Below are 23,067 nucleotides of genomic sequence, written 5' to 3' on the forward strand. Positions count from 1 at the left end.
ATTCGGTCGCCCAAGTTGGGCAATTGTTTTGATTATGTGGATTGAAGATCATACAACATATGAGGGAGGAAGGGAGGGCCGATGAGATAGAATAGCAACATGCAGTTACAAAAAAAAATAATAAGAATATCCCTCACCCCCTATCCCCATAGGTAGGTACTAGTCTAGGTAGGTATGTAGGTACCCAGGCATCTGCACAAGCTCACATCATAGCGTCAGATCAAAGACAACAAATACATTCCCCATTCGTCTTTATCCTATGAGCCAATCGCACCGCAATCGCCAGATAGTCTTGGTATGGTCATACATACCTACCGTTTGTGAAAAACCTCCGTGTTGGCAACAAAATCTGGTATGGACGGACATGCATGAGCCTCTCTCCCTTTCTAGGTCAATGGTTGACCGTCAGTCATCATTACACTCCCCCGCCTCGAAAGCCCCGAGTAATCAACTTTGGTTGACATTTCTATTCTTCAATCCATCGTAAAATTCGTATAATATGGCCTTTGATCATAAAAGTTGTGGTTGCATGCGGGCTTCCCTCCGTATATGATGGGAGCCCAAAAAGCCATGGTATATTACGGTGTTTTCCGTACAGGTACCACGTCTTTGACTCAGTAGGCCTGTTTTGACCCACTGCCAATATTACAACATCCCACATGCCGCAAGGGCGTAGAATGTGGAGTGTCTATCCCATTACCCTCGTCTCGTCCTCTATTCCAGCCGGGTCATCACTCAGCGCCGATCCATGGGCACATCCGGCTCCTCGTCTAACATACAGGCGTTCTCCAACATGTTGGTCCATTTCCCACTTGTCCCAGAGTGGCTGTGCTTCAAATGCTGCCTGAAGTGGTCAGCCCGGTAAAACTTCTTGCTGCTGTTGCACTCCCTGAACTTGTGTGCGTCCGTCAAATGCTTCATGCGTTCCTCCCAGTCCGCCTCCGTCGCGCCGTCAGCCGAGCTCCGTGAGAATTCTTTTCCGCAGTAGCCGCAAACATCCGCTTGGCCAGGCGATGCCGTCGATTCATGGAATGCCCGGTCCCATCCAGAAAGGGCGCTACACGACCAACTATGTTTCCTGAGGTGCAGACTGTTTTGATGTCTTTCCATTTCGTTCTTGTTTTTGAAACGGTTGCCGCAGTATAAACACGTGTATTGCTTTTCTGCTTCGTGATCCCTACACAAGAGAGAGAAAAAAAATCCATGTTAGTTGAAGCGCGTAAACAATGCATATTTTGCTCCCTCGGCCGAGGAATGAAAAGAATAGTTTCTCACCTCAGGTCCTTCTCAGTGTCAAACTTTTTGGGCTTTTTCGGACAACATTGACACATCAGGAAGCCCTGCATCTTGGTCGCCACGCCACCAGCAGCCTTTGGCATGATTCCCTCGCCCATGAGCTGCTTGCCTCTCGGTGATAGCCTATTCTCCACACTCATTGTTCGATGGTGGGGCTGCGGCGCCGAAGATGAGCCATTGTTGCTCCTCGATATCGATGATCTCGGAGACGCCGCAATCGAGAATGGCGATCCGCAACTAGAAGGGTCGGTTGGTGACATACCCCCAGGGCTTAACCCGCCGGGCGAGAGTCGGTCGATGCCAGAGGGTCCGATCGATAAACTGAGAAAAGAACCGCTACGGCTCCCATTTGACGATGTAGATGATCCCTGGGGAATTACACTCAGACGTGGGGTCGGACTCCCTCGTGAAGCGCCGGCTTCTCTTCTTCTCAGCAGGTCGTTGGAAGAGTGTAGCGCAAAGCCGTTTCCATATGCTGGCTCTTCGCCAGGTGGCGATGACGCCCTCCGCTTCTTCGTGGCATGCTGTGAATCCTCCATGGAATAATCAACATCGTCCACCGTCATCTCGTAGTTGCTACCCTGAGTGGAAGCAGTACCTGCATCGTCAGACGCTGACACGCAGCTGTCAGTCCTGCGTGGCCTGGGTATTGGCGATCTTTCAAAATCCGACCCGCCACCGCTCTCATAGTTTGGTGATTTGTTACCCTGGATCGCCGGGAAAGGGTTGCTGCGTGGGGACACAGCCGAGTATATCGGTGTATCGGTGAAACGATTCGGGGATTCTAGCATCAGCGGCTGTTTTGATCGCGTTGGGAGAGATAGAGGCTTGAGCAGGTGTAGTCGATCGTTCGCAGGAGGTGCGGTGGGATGTCGCATCGGCTCGTCACCCGTTGGGGAGTTTAAAGATGAAGATTGTGTGGGCGAACGGTTATTAAGGGTTCGATTCGAGCTGAGTTTATTTAATAATGCGTTATCGTAGGCATCGACCGATGGCCTGAACTGATATTTTTCGTGGTGAACGCCGAAGCGCGTGGGGAGTGAACCCTGGGACCTGCATTCGCGAATGGGAAAATTAGCAACGACCTTTCAGAGCAATATAAAACACATTCAGTGGTCAGACGGAGGGATTTTCCAGCCGTCTTAACAGAATTACTGTGACATACCTTGAGGAAGCCATCGACGACAAACTGCCGTAACCCTCGTCCCTGTCCGGTTTGGACGGCCATCGTGAATCCCGTTTCAAGTTTTCATTCAAGCTTCCAAAATAGCCTGAGCCTGCAGAGCCTGCGGGCTCGTGATGAGATCGATGCTCAAGATATTGGGGGTGGTCGCCGGTAGGGCCGTCGATGGGCACAAATCTGGGAGGCGGCAGCGGCGGTGGAGGATCGTCGTAGGCACCTCCGCCACGAGAGTTTGGTATTACCATGGGGTTCGAGGTCGAGAGTGGCGGCGAAGGTAATGAGAAGCCGGCTTGTCGATTGCTGTTCCCTGAGGTGCTGCCGAAAGCAATTGGCCTGGACGGAGGACTGACGCCAATGAATATTGAAGGCATGGAGGGCAGGCCACCGGGGGCAGCATTGCGATGTCTTGAAGGGATCTCCATGATACGTATGTGTGGTTTTTGTTATTTTAGAGGTGGAGCAGACGAGAGCCTTAGGGCGGATAGCGGCCGGCCGGGTCGTGTGGTGAGGGGCGGGAATAGGGGAGTAGGGGCCGCCACGGCCGGTTTCAAGTGTCTGTGCTGCGTCGGCGGTTCAAAAAATCGGAGATCGCAATATTTGTCGCAGAGACCAGGCTGGGCTGTGCAAAGCTGAAAAAAAAATAAAGAATTAAAGAGGTTAAAAAAAAAAGTCGCCCGATGGGTCGACTCGCCACCACGGCGCTACGAGTCTTGGCTCACAGCGGCTGGATTCACGGCTGGAAGTCTGTGGTAGCAGTGCAGACAAGATAGATGGCGGCTATTGTTTGAAATGTACTGTTGCGGACCCTCGGGTTGATTCGAGCTTGTCGTCATTGAATTCGTTCCCACACCCCCAATTAGGCCCTATGGCTTAGCACCTAGAAATAGGCTTTTGAATTCGACAATGGCAACCCGCCGGAACAGATCTTGGTTGTTCAAAGTCCAATCGAGACTTTCGGGACCGAATCGAATCTGACACTGGATGGAAGGTTGTCGTTGTGGGACGGACGGCCGTGCCCCCAGTAAGGTACGGTACCTTAGGTAAGGTAAGCAGAAGGGGGAGCGCGCTGTTCCACTGGCGGCAAGCGGCGGTCCAGCCCTGTCTATCACGAGACGGAAGGCAATGATGATTGCAAAATGAGAGAGAATCCACCTGCCTCAGCCAAGTCGGGTTGCGTTGAGGGTTGTTGACAGCCTGGAGTGGTCAATTTGTCGGAGACAAGGCCGCTCTCCGTTGTTTGAGGTTACAACCTCTGATGGTGAACCGGTTGTCTTGGGAAGGGAAGGCAGTCGACCAATAGAAGTGGATGAACAAGGAAGTGATCCGTCAAGGTAGAACTAGACCTCAAGGCAACAACAACCAATAAAGTCAAGCCGGCCTAAACCACTACTCGTATATGCGCGCGTAATCCCTTGTGTGTACAGATGGCGTCGGCAGTGAGAAGGGGGAAAAGAGAATAAGAGAGAGGCGTGAAATCAGTGTATCCCAATGCAAGACCGTTGAATGCAAGGTAGACTCGAAAGTGAGAAGAAATGCAAGGGAATGAATGCTTCAGATCAGATGCAAATGCAAATGTAAGGCAACAAGTCAACAATGTTCGAGACAAATGAGGGAGGGAAGGATGAGAGGGGGCAGTCTCTCGTTTTGTTCCGACCAGGTGCACTTTTTCAGAAGACTAAATCCAGTCAATGATTCCCTGCAGTCTTTTAAAGTATACCGTGTCACGTGTGTTCGGATGGGCGGGTTGTTTTGGTTGTTGGTGGCTTGGTCTTGTTTTGTTTTTTTCCCTTTTTTTCGTCGATTTTTTTTTTTTTTGTTTTCAGCCCTACTGGGCCAGGTGGTGGTGGTGCTGTGTGGTGTTTCTGGTGTGGTGATCACGCCAGACAAATAACCTGTTGTCTGGTGCTAATTTGCCCTGTTGTTTTTGCTGTGCCGTCTCTCAGGGTTCCAACTTGCCGCTTGGTGGTGTCTCGAAAGATGGCCCTAGATTTGTCTCGTTACCTCGGCCTGGGGGGTAGAATGACACAAAAACAAAATGCCCCAAACTAGTCTTGTTAGGAGGTAGGAAGACCAAGATTAGGATTTGACAAGCAAGGTGGGTAAGGTAGGTTGATGATAGATAGCTACGTCGTAGGTAGGTAGGTAGGTACTATAGGTAGGTACCCCCAAGTGGGTGTGAAGGGCAGCGGAAAGAAAGAAAAATGAGAGAATCAAAAGCGCAAAAACCAGACGACAGCAAAGCAAGTTTGGGGGTTACCGAGCAGCAAGCGGGAAAAGAGAGGAAATGTACCCGTGGTATATGGGAGCTACACAACGAGCGGACGAATCGGGGGTGCTCAGGTACCTGACCGCAACCGCTGCAATATCGACATGATATGACAAGGGCTCCTCTCCCTGACCCGACTCGGTGCTTTCGCCTATTAGCATGGATCAACGTGGAGGGGAGCGAGTCTTGGTCAGTCAGGGGTGGCACCCCCATCCGTTCCCGCTGTCCCAATAATATTCATTCCGCCAGTTTGTGGTAGTGGATCCCCTGCTCCCGTTCGCCCTACGACTTGGACCGTGCTATTAATACTGTCGAGACAGGGCAAGACAGGGCAGGACAGGGCCGGTCTTGCATGGCAAGGGTTGGTGCGTAACATGGTGTGGCTGCAAAGAATTACCACAGTGGGAAAAACAAACACAGCACCTAGTAAGGAAAGAGAGAGGGACAAAAAAGAAGGAACAGAAAGACCCCTTTGGCGGGGATGATGCCCGTTTCGGTTTGGTGCCGGGAGGTGTCTTCCTTCTCGAAGATCAGCCCTTGGTAATTACCTGGTGGGGTAGGGAGACCAAAGAACCTTTGGCTGCGTGGTGAAAAACCGTTAGTCCACTGCTACATCCAGGCTATCCCTAGCAAGCCATCTGCAGGGGCGTGGGTTATGGGCAATCGGCGGAATGATTGGATGAATCTGATGGGTTTGGTTTACTATTAGTTCATTGCCGTCGCCCTGTCTCCCTCGCTCTATCCTGCCCAGCTTGTCCCAGCAAGCCAGCCCTGTCGGCTTGGCTTGGAGTTGTCAAGACGCCGGACCAGGCCGGTTGGCCATCACAAAAGACCTTGTACAGCCCAGTCACAAGAAAAAAGTACAGTACCGTTCCACTGTACTACAACAACCTGATCTGCTTGCCTGCGGTCCTGCAGGGTCAATTCTATCAAGTGTGCATGTTTTGCTCTGCCGCATACTTGTGGTTGTTATTATTACTAGACCTAGTATTACTTACTGTATTACTTTCGTCATTACTATTACAAAACTGTCTTATCCTTCTTCCTCTTTTACCAGCTTTTTTGTATCATGTGGATTGGGACTCCCAGCGGGCCATGTGTCGCCCTCCAAACAACAAAAGGCACCAACACCTCCATGTCAGCAAGCCCAAAAAAGCACGCCGCACCCACACATGCATAGACCTCCACTCATCCAGCAGTTGCATTACACTCTCGGGGTAGATCTGACATCTGCTGACTGGCTTTGGCTGCAAGCTGAGAGAGGCCTGGCGGATATTCCCCCACCGTCATGCTGATCGACAAATCAGCGAATGCTTGGCCCATACAAAAGCTGAGTTCGATTTGTTGAGAAACTGCGCGGACGGAAGTGTACCAAAGTAGCCAAAACATTCGTGGCATAGTACTGTACACTGGCTTTTTTTGTTTCTTTTCTTTTGTTTGGCTAGCGAAAAAGTAAACAAGCAGCACATCCTAGGGGTAACGCTGGTTTCTCTATACGACAGCCATACGGTCTCAGACCCACAGGCATGCTGCCTGCGTAGAAATTACCTGGGTACCTAGGTAGGTAGGGAGGTATCTAACCTGACCACTAGCTCGACTTGCGCAGCTGATGACATACGAGGTTGGACGAGCGGCTGACTGCCTATCTAGGTAGGTAGGTAGTCTGGGCCAGGCTAGACTGTACCTTAGCTTTTGGAACCCAGGCCAATGTACTTTTGCCTACCTAGGTACCTACTTGCGTACTTAGAACTTTAATATTGCTGACAATGCACCCTGCCTGCCGCAACTATGGACTCGGCTTGATGAACTCCGCGCATTTACGACAAGTTCTAACGAGGCACAAGAAACGATGCATACATGCCACCACTAGCAACCTTTTTTTTCCCCGCCGGGTCATCCAAGCATACTTACTGTACATCCATCCTATGTGCGGATGGCCGGTTTACTCTTGTACACAAGAGCCTTGCATTTAGCCTGAGACGGCGTGCAGGAGTTGGGTAACACATGGAAAAGATGCATCATGCCCGGGTAAGAAAACAAAAAGCGGTTGGGTAAATCTAGCTTTTGCAAACAAAGATGAATGCATAAATCTCACAGCCCTAAATAAAGAAAAAGACAGCCTTGCATTTTCAAGTCGCTCTTTCTAGCCAGTGAAGCAGACGCCTGACAGGCTTGGGCTTTAATGATGCTGTTCGTAAGCCCTAGCCGGGAGCAAGTACAGTGTTCTCAGCCCTACCGGTCCCAAGAATTTTGATGGTTCATCTTTCAAAGTGGGGCACGTCAACTCGTCACTTTCCCAAGCTAATACGCATAGCTCGATCTCTCTTATTCCATGAACAAATCGGGGGTAATTTTAGTAAGACAAGTGGTACAGAAAAAAATCAGGTTCTTGTTGCTCACATATTTACTACGTGGCTAGGTATTTTGGAGCATTGGTACAAGATTGTGACGTCTCATCCTACCGGTACATAGTGGGTTTTCACGCTCGCTGACAGAAAGTCGACGTCTTGATAAATGCACCACACCGCAACCATATTGAAAAATGAAGAGCATCAGCACCGTCCCGTTGGGCATTCGTCATTCCCAATGAGCCCAATTGGCCGCCCACAAACGCGGGGCCTGCAGCTGGAAACCACATCGCCGCTTTTAGTAATAGGAGGTACGGCTCATGCGGCGATAAAAGCCGAGCAATAACACGGCTAACAAAGAAAAATAATGCCAGTAATAAAATAAATTGCTGGTCTTATTGCAAGTGCGGCAAAATATGTACTTTTATCATGTACCTACGGATACCACTGCTACCTGCCCCCAATGAACCCCTAGATGAGCAGCAACCCCTGGTGTTGGGGCTACGGATACTGAATTAACGGTGGCTGTCGAAATCCGCCGTTCGACCAGCCTGCCGGGACACGTTTGTATACAAACCTGGCAGAGGCTATATCATATCATGCCAAGACGCGGTCGCGTAAGCTGGCTACGCTTATGAGTAATCACCATGATCGACATCATCACAGCTCAGAGGCCGCCTTTAATCTTTTTTGGGGCTGCACAGAAGACGGACCAGGCGATAGTGCCGGCAGTCTGCGTCAAAGTTGGCGGCACAAAAGAACACAGGCGTGCGCACCCACACACACACGCACACGCACACACATGTGGCCATGGCGGACTTTATCCGATATGACTAACCAATGGATACCTATCGACGCACACACAGCACATGGACTTTTCTTATTCTCTCATCCAGCCCTGAAATCTTGCAGGTGGAAGAAGGTAGGGTGAAATGTCAAGAACAAAAACTGCTTTGCTTTAGGGGTATTCCTAGCACCCCTCCACTAATTGTCCGTCACCTGCTTTTTTTTTTTTTTTTTTTTTTTTTTTTTTTTTTTTTTTTTTTTTTTTTTGTCCTCTTCCTTCCTGGCTGTCATGCCTGTATTTGTCTGTGCAGTACGATTTTCTTTTTGTCTCATTGACGGGGCCTGGACGTCGCTTGTCGGGTCATCGTTTGGTCCTAATTCCTGTGGTTAATAATTTTGGAGTTAAGGGACCCCTTACCACGTACAACGTAAATACAATAACATACTACGTACTGGCCAAGGTCCATTCTCGCTACAACCAACAGAAACACGTAAATTGTAAATACTGTACACTCAACCTATTCTACATACTGTACGTACCCAAGGTACCGTACACAAAGTTTGCAAACCGGGGTTGCACAGCCATCGTCTTGCGCCCCAGTAAGAGTGCAGCGCACGAGTCGCCTCCATGCAAAGCAGGCAGGACCTGCCGACCCGCCCACTAGGTTAGGTACCGTACCGCACCGTACGTATGTACCACGACCTAGTTTCCCAGCATAGCTTGACTTACCGCATACCTACGCTCCTCATCTGTCTGCATGAGGTTCGATTCGAGTCGCTTCATGACCTGATTTTAGCGACAAGCAAAGGGCTGCGGACCCAACCAACCCCTTTGCATGCATTTTGGTTTAGGATAGGATAATAGAATAAACGCGAGACGTCGGCACTTGGCCATGACCAAGACTCAGGGATATGGGGTTTGCCGTACTGTGCTATCCACGTTTTGGTCAACACTGTGACATTTTTGAGGCCTTTGTGTTTTTTTCCCCCTCTGGTCTCTCTGCTCTATCTAAGTTCCCCTCTGATCCTCGATCCTCATTTTGCAGTTACGGATACTACTACGGTAGACTAGTCGTAAACAGCCCACATCGTGTTTCCTGACCGATATTTACTGGGAACACAATATAAACATTTACTGGTCATACCGGGAATCGTCATCAATTCAAACCTTAACTTTCCTCAACTTGGAAACTCACTGTGTCAAGTCCATCTCTGTGCCAAGCAGGCGGCGTTACGGTCGCATGATTTCGCCTAGGCTATGGTTCAGCCCAGCAAGCTGGTCAATACTGCGTGGTGGTAAAGGAAACCATGGCAAATCTCGGCCGGCCCCTACCTAATCTCGGTCCTTTAATGGTTGAATTCGGCCGACGCTATCCACCCAAAAGTTGACACTGACCACCTTCCGTTAAAGTTTGAGAGCGTGTGCATGGGAGGGAAAAGAGTTAACTTTCGATCAACGCAACCAGGGTTGACGACTGAATCGAGCCTGGACTGGCAGCAAACCCCTGCCATTTTGATCAGATGCCAGAAAAACAAGCAAGGTTTTTTTTTGCAGTGAACTGCGGCGACCAGCCAAAATAAGAATGGCTTATGATATAGAGATAAGTACCTTGACATAATTTATCATGTCCCATCCTATCTATTACCAGGTAGATACTACGAGTAGCTAAGGTAAAAGTAAAGTATATCAAGTATATAGTAGATCTCTCCTTTGGGTGGGTGGGTGGTATTGACCTCGGCCAAGTCAGGGTTTGGCATTGCAAAAATGGCAAGACAAGTCAGGTGGACATGAGTTTCTTCCATTTTGTTCCCTCGTCCATCCCGCGAAGCTTAAGTCGAGCAATGAGCCGGGAAAAGCCCTGCAGGAGAAGAAAGTCCGCCATTCCGTCCAGTTTTTAGTTGAAATCTTTGTCCCTCTACCCCTCTCCTTGTTCGTCTTGTCTACGGTACCACTTTTTTATATATATATTTTTTTTACTACGTATATATTTTGCATCAAGTACCCCATACTTTTTAACCTTTTTTTTTTCTTGTTCTATTTTCCGTCTTTTAACTTGTCTCATGGCATTCCAGGTGTAAAAGCCTCGCTTGTTGATTAATTGATCGAGAAATTGTGGCATTTCTTAATTGCCATTGCTACCAAACAAGCCTGGTTGCTAGGCTTTTATTACCTTTAATATGAGCCTGTTTTCTGCAGGGATGTTAACCGAGCATCCCCCCCTGACATGCTATTACCATATACTGTACAATAATACTACGTAGTAATACTGCCAGGCCCTGAAAAAGTTGTGCCACGTTTCGCTCCACGCCAAGCCAATTCCCTTGGTCCCAAAGTGGCTTTCTTTTTCTTTGCAGCGCGTTCCGAGGAACCAGCCTTGCTTGGCCCGCTAGGGCTGCGTTACTTGGGAGTCTGTGCTTCAATCGTTACGAGCAGATATTGAGGGGGGATGGACCCTTGTTGGGGGCCGGAAATTGCGGTTGGCAACAAGAGACAAACTCTATAACCCGCTTTGCATTTGGAAGCTTGGAAGCCGCAGTTATGGGCCTGTAGCTTTTCCAAGGAATATGCATATCCTACCACGTATTTGTCTGTAAAGGTACTTTCTGGCCAAAACTCAATGCAATAGAAGTTAAACCCCTATATACTTTGTGACAGTTAACTATCCATTTCCAAGGTACCTGCCTACTTTACCCCACACGACTCGGTAACAATTGCGGCAGGACATGGATAGCACGGAGCACGTCCTATGGTACAAAGAGGGTATTTTGTGTACATTTTCACCAAGCATTTGGCTGTTAACCACTAATTACCTAATTCCATAATTAGCCATTAATGCATTGCGGTTTGTTTCCACTTACGTAGCTAGTCCCCGATTAACAAAAAGAATTGCCCCTAGGCAGGCAGGAGAGATTCCTCCGGGCTGTCGAGATCTCCTACCGTCCGCCGGTGGGACGGTTTGGGGATAATCCGCTAAAGGCGCTTGTAGATCTTCTACACTGTCCGCTGTGCCAAGAACCGGCTCTTCCCCTCAGCCTCCTTTATCCTTGCTATTGCTATACTGTATTGAACTGACCGTATTTTTGCATTTACCTACGTATTTGCCTTGGTTACGCCAGCTGCCACGTAGGTAGTATTGTGGCGGGTGGCGCTTATTCTGTGGCGGCCTCTAGAACAACCTTACCAGGATGGAGGCCTCATGGTCAATTACCGGCACGGTAGGTAGGTACTCCGTACGTAAGGTGCCGACCCTAACCTAGGTACCCAAATCAAATTCACGCTCTGGGGCAATCTTAGTAATGGGTAACAAATCCTGCTTTTGACATGCATGTCAATTAAACTTGGGCTGTCACGACACACTCTCATTCCAAGCGAATCTTTTTCCTCGTTCGTTTGTGGAGTCGAAAACCAGCTCAAACAACCGATGCCGAACCAACTTGCCGTTTACTTTTCATTCGGACTGACCCCATTCCAGGGTCCTGACACGCGGGATCACCATATGGGGATCGGGAACCAGGGGCTGGGCATCTCAACAAATCGCCAAGTACATCCGGTGAGCACAGCCCTCTTTACGGTAGCAGGTCTACCGGTGTGTACCTACAGTAGTAGGTTCGGAGCAGCCACCGGCATTTGACATGGTGACCGATTGGGTCCTTTGCAGGGATTTGCTTTTCTAACTGCTACTTCTTCTTTTGTTTGTCTGCCACTGATCATTCTTCCTTCCGACCTCCGACTTTAACGTCCTATTTGAGTATTGTCGCATAGCGCTAGACTTGTAAATGGTCTAGGTTCTAGATCTAGTCTAGACAAGACCGAGAAGTGGTAGGGTGCAGTAGATAGTCATTCATGTTTTAGCATGGCTTGCAGGGCTATCCCCCGGTCCTTTCGACTCGAGCAATCGGCGAAAGACGGAGATGAGAGACTCAGCGACTTCCGATCTTGATTGTACATCGTTTCGTGCCAACCACGAGCAAAAAGTGCCCTTGCTTCCCTTTTGACTTTGTACGGAGCTCCAAGTGTGGCTTTCCAAATGGCAAATTTCCGCGCGCATCTCCTACCTACAAAAGTGACAAATTGGATGGCGGTGAATCGGAGCGGCAGCTGAGTGGCACTAGCTTGACGAATTGCCTTGGGCTCGGCGTCTATTCCTCTCGTCAAAATCTTGGCAGGCGTCCTTCTGTGGCTGGGGCTAGACTGGGCTGATGGATACTTTAATACGTGATGACCCCTTTCTTTTTTTTTTTTGTTGTCCTAACCAGATAACCTTGCGAGGCAAGCCGATCTAGTAGTGTCACCGCAAGGCCAAGCGAGGCGGACGGCGGCTGAAGGTCGAGACTTTCAGGCACACAGTGCTGTTAACTCAGCTAGAGTCAGCTAGAGAACCCAATTTTGAGGGTCATGACAGTAAAATACCAAGGCGTCAAAGGAGCCCAAGAAGGCGGTCGAAATCACTCAAAGAGGTAGAGAAAGCAAGCTATCGAAGTTTCAGGTTGATGTGTATGTAAGACGTGCACCATCAACCCACTGCCTAGATTGGCCGACTAGCGACAGTTACTTCCAAGTACCTACCTAGGTAAAGTGACTGACGGCCCGGTCTTGGTACTACCTAAGCCTAAAAAAAAAAAGACTAAAAAAATTCCCAACCATAAATGATAGTTATCTACTGAGCAAGGGCTGATCTTGGGCCAACTTCACATCACGGGTTGCGGTGTTGCAATCTCGACGAGTCCGGACGAGCGGAGATTTGCTACTGTTTGTCGCTAGTGTTTGCTGTAGATATCTCGTTTGCGCTCAGCTACATACAGTATATACAGTACATACGGTACAGTACAGTAACACTCGGAGCCAGAACAGGCACCCGTTTGAGCAAGGCAGATTATGTGGAGCCACACCCCCAGTTGCGAGGTGAGGTGAGAGAAAAGGGGAAGATGGAACTGCGCAGTGTGTGGCCCGGGCGCCTTACAGGGCTGAGAAGACCTAACATGGTAGGGCGCCGGTTGGCTTGACCAGGTTTATTGCGTCCGTCCTATGGCTGGACTTTTTTTTTTTGGTGGTATGAAAGAAAACAATTAATTGGAGTAATCCGTAAACGAGATTCTAAAAGCAAAGTCACAAGAAACGTTCAAATGACATCTGATGGTGGCGCAGGGCCTATGTTTGACTTATCGAAGCCTCGCCCATCACCGCGCAGGGGACCACATTTTATTTTTGTGTGTACAGTACAGTACGTAACTATTAATATTCACCTCTTCGAAGCAACGGCACCTGCTCGGCGTTATTATTACCAAGGCGTCCGGACCACCAGAATGCCAAGCCTGGGACCGTCCTTGCTTCCTACTGTACAATCGTAAACACATGGCGGATATCGGGTGCCATTTAATATATTTAAATATTTTCTTGGTATTTCTCATATTTTTAGCCACTGCTACCTTACTCTTTACCAATTGTCGATATCGCACCACCAATTTAGAGAACAGCAGGGAGAAGGTGACCAATGGCTTGTTCACCTTGAACTGGGCTGATGAGATCGTCGGTGGTCGCAACAATGTCGGAATATTCTTGTTAGATGATACCCACCCCAGGTCAACGCTAGTTTACCTAGACCGGAACCGGTATTCTGCCCGAAGTCCATTAGCTTGGATGGGCATCGTTAGTTAGCCAAGACCAAAGCCCAGCTCTGCCAGCCTCGGTCAGCCATTTCCACCTTAGCAAATCTCCGCTGCCAGAAACGGACTAAGTGGGCGCAGCGCTGCAGTATTTTTTGTTGTCTTGTGTCGTTTTGGAGGGGGTCTACAAAAATAATCAGAAAAAGAGCGGTACGGATTCCGTGGTCACTCCGCATCTCCAAGGTTCAGGATTCCGCGCATTCACCGCATGCATTACCGTTGGCCATTATTTTTACCAATACTTTATCTTACTTTTAATGCCTGTAATAATATGTTGCCTTCGCTTGTGTATGTCTTTACCCGGTCGCCTGACTGGGCAAGTTCTAGAAGATCTTTCGCCTTTACCATGGGTTGATGTTGTTTTCATCATCCATCCATTTCCCCCCCTTGGCAGTGGCGGAAAGATCAATCTCAGATACAAAAGCCCTATTGGTTCGAAACCATGTGGTGAGTGAGCAAAGCAAGTTCGTTCGTTCAACCAAACTGTTCGGAATGTTTTCTCTCTTGTTGTTTTATCCTCTCGGAACATTTTGTTCGCATTCATTTCTTCTTCACCCAGGCCTAGCGGGAAACCCCTGAATATCAAAAGCAAGGATTTGTTTTGGACTGCAGCCCTTTCTGGACCCTTTTGCGTCATACTACTTACCCATACACCTTCATATTCAAGAAAAACACAAAACACACAAAGAAGCATTCCCATCAGAGGCTTAACATCCACAAGCAGATCGCCATCGTAACAGATTCTTTCGCTTTGCCTTTGCCTTTCAATCATTGTTGCTGCATGTCAGACACGTGCTTGCATCTTGATCATCGTGTGTGCGACGCAGACGTCCGGGTTTACATCCGGCTTACGCCCGTGGTCTGCCCTTGCTAGCCTGCTTCGTGTCCCCTGGTGGCGTGGATGGTGTGGTGTGCTGAAATTCGCCCTATGGATTACAGAGTGCAACAGTGTGCACTATTGGGTGCATATTCTTTTTCTCCATTACTCTAGAGAATACCGTATGTGCGCGCGTATTCATGCCAAGGGCAACGACAGTTTAAAAAAAAATTATCACATGCTCCTCCATGTTTTTTACGATAACCTGGCCATTTGCCGATGTCATACATTCCACATTGTCAGCTTGATTACGACCTGCGCACGCGGCTTTTGAGTAAACAATGGGGTGGGTGTGTGAAAAAAAAAAAAAAAAAAAAAAAAAAAAAAAAAAAAAAAAAACAACCAAAAGTGTGGAAAGTTCGCCACAGTGGCGGTCAAAGTGGCAAGCCAGAAAAAAAACCACATATTCATTCCTTTGACTTCTCAGCCGCCTACATGTACATAATCTCTCTCGTACTCGTCTTCCAAACGACAGTCTTGGAAAGCAGGCAGCATCACTGGTCAGTAACCGAGCCCACTGGCGATGTATCCCAAAAGTATGAAATGAGGGTTTTTAAACTTCCTTGGCCTGCGATCCTGCTCTTGCTTCGTGTAGGGCCTCGCATATTGTCCAATAGAAGGTGACATTACCTTCTATGACCCGCCTCAAGCGCCCCTACTTGCTTCTGGTTACCTTTTTGCCTGGTCCGCTAATAGTGAGACCGGGGTTGGTTTGGCATGGCGGACGTGGATGATCTTGATCGTTGGAGATATGGTTGGGGCACTGCGCGGTCTCATTTCGACATGAGGCCAGTGAGCCGAACAGTAACCTTCCATGAGGCTTTTCTGGATGAGTCCATCAATGGCCTGATGAGGACGGGGGGTGGTATCATTGCCACTGGGCAGATACAGAGGTCTCCCAGGGGAGAGGTCGGCCAGGGGCAGCACAGTGCACTTGCTACCGAGGATAGGACCACGACGGGGACTGAGATCGACAAAGTCCTCACGGACTTGTTGATGTTGTGGCGTGGCTTTTTCACATCTCGAAAGCCCGGCAAGCTTGGAGAGTATATTCTGGCCATTCCTACCTGATCCTGGGTGTTGGGCAGATAAGTGTAACTGTTGGCGTGGAGGAGTCTAGGGCAATCTTGACAGCATGCTTTCATATCCGCCTTGAGAGTGATCGCCGCCTAGTTACGGGATGATTACGTCCGGGCTAAAGAAGTTGGAACCTTCAGAGACAAGTGTCTCGGTCCTAATTAGGCACTGCCTTGTGAGGAGGCAAAGCATATACCAGGCTTTCGCACTAACATGCTCTCATGTTTGGACCTTGAGAGAGAAACTGTCGACTCAGAGACGGTCAAGCGCCGGGGAGGAGCGCACTACGAGACAGCGAAACCAGCCGGAATGTAGTTACTGACAAGGTGAGAGGACGAAGAGCTTTTACTTGGATCTCCGTGGTAAGAAACTGCTCCTTTTGATACATAAGTATTTATTCAACTCAAGCCTAAGGCCACACACCTGTGCGACGGCGATATACTTTTTTTTCGCGCAGACACCTCTGACAAAATAGCATGCGTTAAAAGTGTGGGTAAACGAGATTCTCTTTGTCTTTCATCTTTTTCACTATCCATCGTCCCACCCAAAAAATCTCGATCGGATCTCGATTGAGATGGATCATAGCATCGGATTGATTGACAAAGATGGATCCCCGGAAATGTGACAAGAGGGTCAAAGGTCAAAGACCAGGCTCCAAGGTTTAGAGTTTTGCCAGTGTAGTCCCCGGAGCAAAACAGACGAGATGTCTCTCCACCGGAACGGGGACGCTAAAATACGACAGTCGTAGAGGGTTGATGTAGCTCGACACGCGTCATGCCCTTTTTCTAAAAGAGGAGAAAAGTGATCGGTCCCCTTTAGTATGAACCTTGAGGGCAACAATGGTTCTGGTGTTATTCAAAATAGTTCGCTGGCTGCTACTCTGCTGACTTGGTTTTAATTTTGCTTGTAACTTCAGATCACCTACCCGTTGACGAACACCGGTGTAGCTGTTTATTCTGTAACCACTGCCACCCGCCTTTTCATTGCGTTTAAAGTTTCTATGGCGTGCTGTCCACTTTTTACTCAAAACAGACAGTCAAACTGTATCTGGTAGTCAATGCGTGGACGTGCACCGAGAGCCAGGCACCACGTGTTGCCAAAAGAGGTCTTTGTCTTGAGATGGAACATGTTGGAAGATTACAGTACAAAGAGTTGACGGTTGTAAAGAGGCATCAGGTATCATCCCAAGCCGTTACATTGCGAGTTCTATCAGGGAAGATGCCAGCCACTCTGTCTACCCCATGCGAGGCACACCGAACTCACCAAGATGCCGATATATTGATGTGAATACTTTATCTTCCGTGCATGGGGTAAACGTTTGTGCCGGCCATCGTCCAATTGTTAATCTTGTGCATGATTTCGCCTGGAAGTCCTTTTGGACCTAAGATCTCATCCAGCTAAACAGGACCGCCCTGATCTGAATTTATTACTAAGATGTTGGTAAAAAGCTGACGATGCTTCAACCGTCAGATGGAATCCAGAATTGTGGTTTTGTCCTTTGTCCTCGCCGGGTGCAACCGTCTACTTGCCTTGCGTTGAAAACTGGAAAACAAATGACATTATTTACTGGGATGTTCTGTTAACCCGGCACAGGATCCGGACTTGCAATCCGAAGCACGCGAAATGCAAAGGCTTGGCAAGACAGGACAGGTCAGGACATGACAGACCGGCAGGATAGACCGGAGGCGGAAGTTGAAGCAAACGAGGTGCCTTACTCAATCTACCTTACCTTGCTCACTTGTAAACGTTTAGCAGCAACCCTGCTGATGTATTATGAACACCTTGTGGGACGGGACGGTGCACCTTTTATGGACTAGCAGGGGAGGTTTGCTCAACCCTTCCTATCACGCTAAAATCCATTTACACACGCTCATGAAATATTACCTAGCACTCAAACGAATAGTCTGAACCTGGATACCCAGTATTATCAGATATGCTGAAGGGACTGGAAACATGGGAAAAGAGTCTTGAGCCTTGAGAGATCTGAGATGTTGGTAGATACGCTGGCCCGCCTACGTCCAAGAAATATATTAACTTGAGTTCGTCCCTTGCATTTATATTCCGGAAGGAATGATTCTTTTTTGTGTTCGCATGTTCAGTCCCATTTAGACACTCGTTCACCTGTGAAAACCTTGCAAACGAATAGAGCAAGGGCTATTCTTTATGTTTGCGGTGCACTATGAATGCGTTTTCCCCACCTGAGGACCGGTTTTTATATTGCCGCCGCCAGTTCAAAGATACATCAGTTACGAATCCATTGTGCTCAAATTCCTTTCGGAAACAAAGCAGCCGAGAATACATTGCAGACTAATCCGTTAAAAGGGCAAAATAGTCTCCAAAATGAGCACCTCCCAGCTGCCACAAAATGGTACAGTAGGAGAGCTGCCATCAAACGGTACAGCAGGTGGACTACCTCCAAGTGCAGAAGCAGGGCCACCACCAGGCTTTAGCGGACCACCACCCGGAGTACTGGGACCTTGCAACTTTGGAGAGAACCTGGGGCCAAAGGCGGAGAGAGTGTCGTGGACGCTTATGGCATTCACGACCATCTTTTTGCTGCTCAGGTTATATTGTAAATGGAAAAAGTCCAAAAGCCTCTGGTGGGATGACTGGCTGTTAATTCTTGCTTATGTGAGTGCCTCTTTGCTCGACTGAAACACAAGGACTGTCTTGATAATATGGAACCTGAACTTAACCACCACAAAACAACCATGCATAAACCAACAGATGATGTATATCGTGGCTGCAGCCGTATTCAGCGCCAACGTCAACCACGGTATGGGTCTCCACGTCTGCGAATTGGCCGTCACTCGGCCACAGGAGATAAGCACTGTTGCACTCTTGAGCCTTGTCGACGGCGCCGTATCCATCATGGCCACCATATGGTCCAAGACGTCCTTTGCTTTCACTCTGCTGCGAATAGCAGAGAAAAAATGGTTAAAGATCACGCTCTGGACCATTATTGTTATCCTCAACGTCAGCATGAGCATAAGTGCCGTCCTCACCATAGTACAGTGCAGCCCCGTCCAGAAGAGCTGGGACATCTTTATCGATGGTTACTGCTGGCGAGAGGCATTTTCGTCCTATAGCGTTGCTTCAGCCGTCTACTCGGGGTTTACGGATATTGCACTGGCTCTACTGCCGTGGACAATTATCTTGAATCTACAGATGAAGTTGGCCGAGAAGATTGGTATTGCTGTTGCCATGAGCGCTGGTATCATGTATGCTACGTCTTCCCCTTTTTGATACTGAACAAGTAATGCTAACATTTGATCTCGTCCCTTCAAATAGTGCCGGCGCAGCATCCTTTGTAAAAGCATCTCACATTCCCGAGCTTTTACAAGGAGACTTCTCCTATGTCGGCTACTACCTGGCGGTGTGGAGCGCCGCAGAAGTAGCCCTGACCATCATGGCCGCCTGCGTTCCAGTCCTGCGCGTACTGGTGCGTGATGTTAAAAACGCCTCCAAGCGCTATTACGGTCGCTCCAAGGACTCTGGAGCAAGCAACCATACCAGTAGGGGGACTACAATACGGTCCAAGGGGAGGAGCGAGCCCAGCAGCAACAGTACCAGGAGGTTGAACATAACGAACGACAGACAACAACATACGAACGATCAACATCATCAGTACCAGCAAAGCCAGCAGTTAAAAAAGAGCCCCATATACCAGCACGAGCACGAGCATGAGAAGGAACAGAAACAAGAGCAAGAGGAAGAGTACGAGCTCGATTATTTGTCCATGTGGCAACCACCACGTCTGTCTATTGCCAGCTCTGCCGGGGTTCGACGAAGCCAGCACAATACGGACTTGAGCGATAACTGGTCGCAACGCAACATTCTCAATAGCGACAGCGAAGCAGGCAATCACTTTGAAGAGAATAACACCTACATGACCGCCGAGTTCAACTTTGAGCCTCGACGACCAAGGCGTTTAGCCCCAGGCCCTCCAAACCCCTGGCCGCTACGTAAATTCGAGATTGATAGTGAGGCAACTAGCAAGAGTCAGATGGGGTCTGAGAGATCTGGCATGAGTGGAAGAAGCTCTACTTCCAGACCATATTAGTACTAGACCAGTTGGACGCCTGCAACTCAATCAGATGGGTCTGCTGATATTCGGGCTAGAGAGACCTAGAATCTACCTGTACTTCGTATCTACTGGTGGCAATTTCTTCTATTCATCTGCTCCACAATGACATGATCGTGTACCCCTGACTTGCTTCGATGATATTGTCCGGCATTCCCCACTGTATCACGAAAGGTCATCTTTCCACATAGCTCCTCTATTTTACCCTTTTTCGACACAGACATGGAATCAGCCGAAACGTGAACTCGCCAGCGTAAAGGTTCACGCCAACTATTCGCTAGATCGGCCAAAAGAATAACATCTCTGGATTAAAAGCCCCATCTGAACATACCTCTACCAAGTAGGGAATAGGCTGATATTCATCCGGCCGAAAGCATAAAATTCCTATATGACTAAACATTACAGTACCACAATTTACCACCCAAAAACCCCGTCTACTTTCCATGCTCGTAAACTCTACACCCCTTTTTTTCATGACAACCCTGACATAGCTCAGGCACCTTTAACATTTCTGTAATAGCTGAACCTCGAACTGTTTTTGTATAGAAGGATATGAAACACCGAAGCCTATCTGATGGGGCTTTGCTCTACGTCTGATATTGTATGAAAAGGGGGTTTTTACAAACAGGTTGAGTGACCAACCCTGGTATGCCTTCCTACCGTCTTATCGTGTCGTAAAATTTAAGCAAAGGTAGACAACAAGAACTTTGCAATAAACGCATCTTGGCGTCAACTTTCTAGAAACTACGAGCTAGCACTAGTCCAGTATCAGATCAAGTCTTCATCCATCCACTCTCCTCCTTCAGCCAAGCCTCAAAGTTCAACATAGGTCCCGCCTCGTCTGATGTCATCTTCTCGAGCTCGACACCATAACCCTCACGTTCGAAAAAGCCAAACATGCTGCCCAGTTCCCCAAGAGCCCACAACAGCAGCCCACCCACGGGCCACCAGGCCTGCGGCAGACTCTTGCCAGTCACGCGGGTAAACACATCCTTGACTTCCTCCAGAGACAACTCATCACCTGCCACGCCGATCGCGGCGTTCTTGTACCTGTGCCCATGATCGCCGTCGTCGTAGTCGGCCAGTAACGCCCGCGCCGCGACCCTCCCGACGTCGCGCACGCTCACGAGCTGCAGCTTCCTGCCTGGCGAGAGCGCAGACGCCCACGCCGCCGCCATGACGGAGCAGGCGATTCCCGGGTTCATGTTGTCCATGAAGGCGACGGGGCGCACGATCGTGTAGCTGAACTGCTGCTGCTGCTGCTGCTGCTGCTCACCTCCGGCCTTTAGCTTGTCGCGAAGGTGCAGCTCGACCAGGTGCTTCTGCCGAAAGTGCGGCACGTCGGTCGCGTTGGTCCAGCTCTTGTCGTCTCCGCCTCGATCGACCGAGCTAAAGACCACGCGCTCCACGCCATGTGCAACTGCCGCGTCGATAAAAGGGATGGCCACCTCGTCCTCGCCGGGACCGCGGCCGTGGTTGGGCGTGGTGACGACGAAGATGGACGTGATGGTGCTGGTGGCGGCGGATGAAAACACCTGCTCCGGATTGGTCATGTCGCCCTGGATGAGCTCGACGGCAGGGTGTGTGCGGGCGAGCTGCTGGGCCTTGGCGGACTGGGTGTTGCGCGTCAGAGCCAGCACGCGCGGCTCCGACGTGGACGGGCTGCGGTCTCCCAGGAGAGCATTGATTACGGCGCCGCCCTGTTGGCCTGTTGCGCCGACGACGAGGATGGTCGGTGGGGTTTCGGATGTCATTTTGTTTGGGTGAGCAACCCGTCTAGTGATTTTGTGCCTTGTCTCAGAAGTTGTCTTTAATTTTCTTCTGTTTGTTATTGCCCAGACCGTACCGTGCTCGCAGTTAATGTATCGGATTTAATGTGAGCAGACAAAAGCTATTTGTTAGGCCTTGCAGACAAAGTCTGCGGTTGCATCTCGGATGTCCGAATTACTAGAAAAATGAAAGACGTCACTGTGTATATGTACCTAGCGTTGACAAACCCTGGGGTCTTTCGCATTGGTCGATCAACCTGCACGTCAAGACCTAAGAAGAAAGAAACCTATACCAGAGACTTAGTAATCTAGCGGACAAGATGAGCCGCATCAATCAGAAATGGACCTCAAAATTAGGGAGATATCCAAGTTGTATCCATGCGGATATCTTGTCAAGAGGTATGCTGTTAATTCCCCAACGTCTTCCCTCCTTGATACTGTTATTTTTTTGTCCATTCGTATCAACCTGTGAAAAGGTGACCATCCAATGGGACTGCTACTAGATTCTCACTTTGAGGCGAGCAACGTCTAGAACAACGCGATCGTCGGCAGTCTCGGCCAGGAACATGTCTGGGAAATTCTTGCCATTTTGTCTCTGCCTCTGAGGGCCAGGGACAAAGGAAGCGATAGTGAAAGCCACAAGGGCAGAGAAGATGAGGCCTTGGGGGAGCATTATTATGGTATTGAGGTGGAGGTAAGGGAGGTGAAGTGATTTGTTTAGGACCATAACAAGAAGCGGGAAAAGGTGAGGAAATTATGTCGCATTAGATAATCCGATAGATCGAGTCATCACATGACAGCGAGCGCTGAGTCAGCGTTAAGAGCAGGATAAAAGAGCCTCCGCGCTCTTTTGGCTAGATAGCGCTACTCAACCCAATACATGGCTCTCCTACCCTATCAATTCTGCCTGCACGTGTTCGTTAGTGTGCGTCAAATTAAGCTTAAATTTCGGTCAACCAAACTCTTACTAACATTGTGGACTTGCACTACATATTCTATTACACACTTGTCTGACATTTATGTACTTATACAGACAGGTATATGTCAAACCAATGCCCACCAAAAAGGATAGCCAGAGCGGGGGAAGCAACACTTTCTTTCGATCAGGGTCTGTCGCGAAAAATCTATAGAGTATTGTAAGTTGTAGTAAACGGTTGTTTGTAGGGGCAGCTTGGCGAGTAAATGTAACAGGAACCTTGACCCACCAAAGAGTTCATTGCTAGGTACTGTACATAGTAATTCACATAAGTTCCCCACGACGTCGTCTTTGTTCTGATGTTACTTTTGAACAATAAAATAATTATAGACTAGTCTCCAGTACAGCTACCAGCGGGTTATACCGATGCTGTCCTTCGACTAATTTCCCTCTCTTTTTTCAACATGTTGGTCCTAATAGTATCCCTCTCCCTTCTTGAAGAGAGCGTTGCTTAAACCAACTGCCGGCGCGAATGTTACGATACCACATGACGTAATCATGCAAACATCGAATGGGAGAAGACGTATTTCTGATGATTTCTTGTAGCTCCATCACAGTGGGGTGATTTTTTTCCCCCGCCATACCTAACCCAACCAAAAGTGGTGTAAAGCTACCTTACATTACCTGGTATGAAAGGGAGAGCGTCTGTTTGTCTGTAAAATTCCGGGAAGGTACATATTTGACTGGTGAAATGAGAGATAACATAATCTCGTTTAAGTTTTACAAATTTTCAAGTCGTTC

General features: G+C 48.8%; 6 protein-coding genes across 6 annotated transcripts; 3 read left to right on the forward strand and 3 right to left on the reverse strand.

Moving 5' to 3' along the window:
- Window positions 1-259: 259 nt before the first annotated feature.
- On the reverse strand, window positions 260-4,782 carry PgNI_11906 (uncharacterized protein). The gene is made up of 3 exons (XM_031131864.1): window positions 2,462-4,782; window positions 1,276-2,349; window positions 260-1,177 (listed from the first exon to the last, which is right to left on the reverse strand). The coding sequence occupies exons 1-3, from the start codon at window positions 2,899-2,901 to the stop codon at window positions 736-738; spliced, it is 1,956 nt and encodes a 651-aa protein (XP_030977336.1). The 5' UTR covers window positions 2,902-4,782; the 3' UTR covers window positions 260-735.
- Window positions 4,783-7,259: 2,477 nt separating this feature from the next.
- PgNI_11907 (uncharacterized protein) lies at window positions 7,260-8,544 on the forward strand (the record flags this gene model as incomplete). Its single annotated transcript, XM_031131865.1, has 4 exons — window positions 7,260-7,404; window positions 7,577-7,656; window positions 7,765-7,836; window positions 8,191-8,544. The coding sequence occupies 4 exons, from the start codon at window positions 7,260-7,262 to the stop codon at window positions 8,542-8,544; spliced, it is 651 nt and encodes a 216-aa protein (XP_030977337.1).
- Window positions 8,545-15,137: 6,593 nt separating this feature from the next.
- PgNI_11908 (uncharacterized protein) lies at window positions 15,138-15,491 on the forward strand (the record flags this gene model as incomplete). Its single annotated transcript, XM_031131866.1, has 1 exon — window positions 15,138-15,491. The coding sequence occupies one exon, from the start codon at window positions 15,138-15,140 to the stop codon at window positions 15,489-15,491; it is 354 nt and encodes a 117-aa protein (XP_030977342.1).
- A 2,346-nt stretch (window positions 15,492-17,837) lies between these two features.
- Window positions 17,838-19,560, forward strand: PgNI_11909 (uncharacterized protein; the record flags this gene model as incomplete). Its single annotated transcript, XM_031131867.1, has 3 exons — window positions 17,838-18,128; window positions 18,225-18,718; window positions 18,789-19,560. The coding sequence occupies 3 exons, from the start codon at window positions 17,838-17,840 to the stop codon at window positions 19,558-19,560; spliced, it is 1,557 nt and encodes a 518-aa protein (XP_030977122.1).
- A 794-nt stretch (window positions 19,561-20,354) lies between these two features.
- On the reverse strand, window positions 20,355-21,335 carry PgNI_11910 (uncharacterized protein; the record flags this gene model as incomplete). The annotated part of the gene is made up of 1 exon (XM_031131868.1): window positions 20,355-21,335. One exon carries the CDS (start codon window positions 21,333-21,335, stop codon window positions 20,355-20,357), a length of 981 nt encoding a protein of 326 aa, XP_030977160.1.
- Window positions 21,336-21,757: 422 nt separating this feature from the next.
- PgNI_11911 (uncharacterized protein) lies at window positions 21,758-22,023 on the reverse strand (the record flags this gene model as incomplete). The annotated part of the gene is made up of 2 exons (XM_031131869.1): window positions 21,758-21,787; window positions 21,862-22,023. 2 exons carry the CDS (start codon window positions 22,021-22,023, stop codon window positions 21,758-21,760), a joined length of 192 nt encoding a protein of 63 aa, XP_030977159.1.
- Window positions 22,024-23,067: the final 1,044 nt, after the last annotated feature.

This window comes from Pyricularia grisea (assembly GCF_004355905.1).
Source record: "Pyricularia grisea strain NI907 chromosome Unknown Pyricularia_grisea_NI907_Scaffold_8, whole genome shotgun sequence".
In the NCBI taxonomy this organism is placed as follows: Eukaryota; Fungi; Ascomycota; class Sordariomycetes; order Magnaporthales; family Pyriculariaceae; genus Pyricularia; species Pyricularia grisea.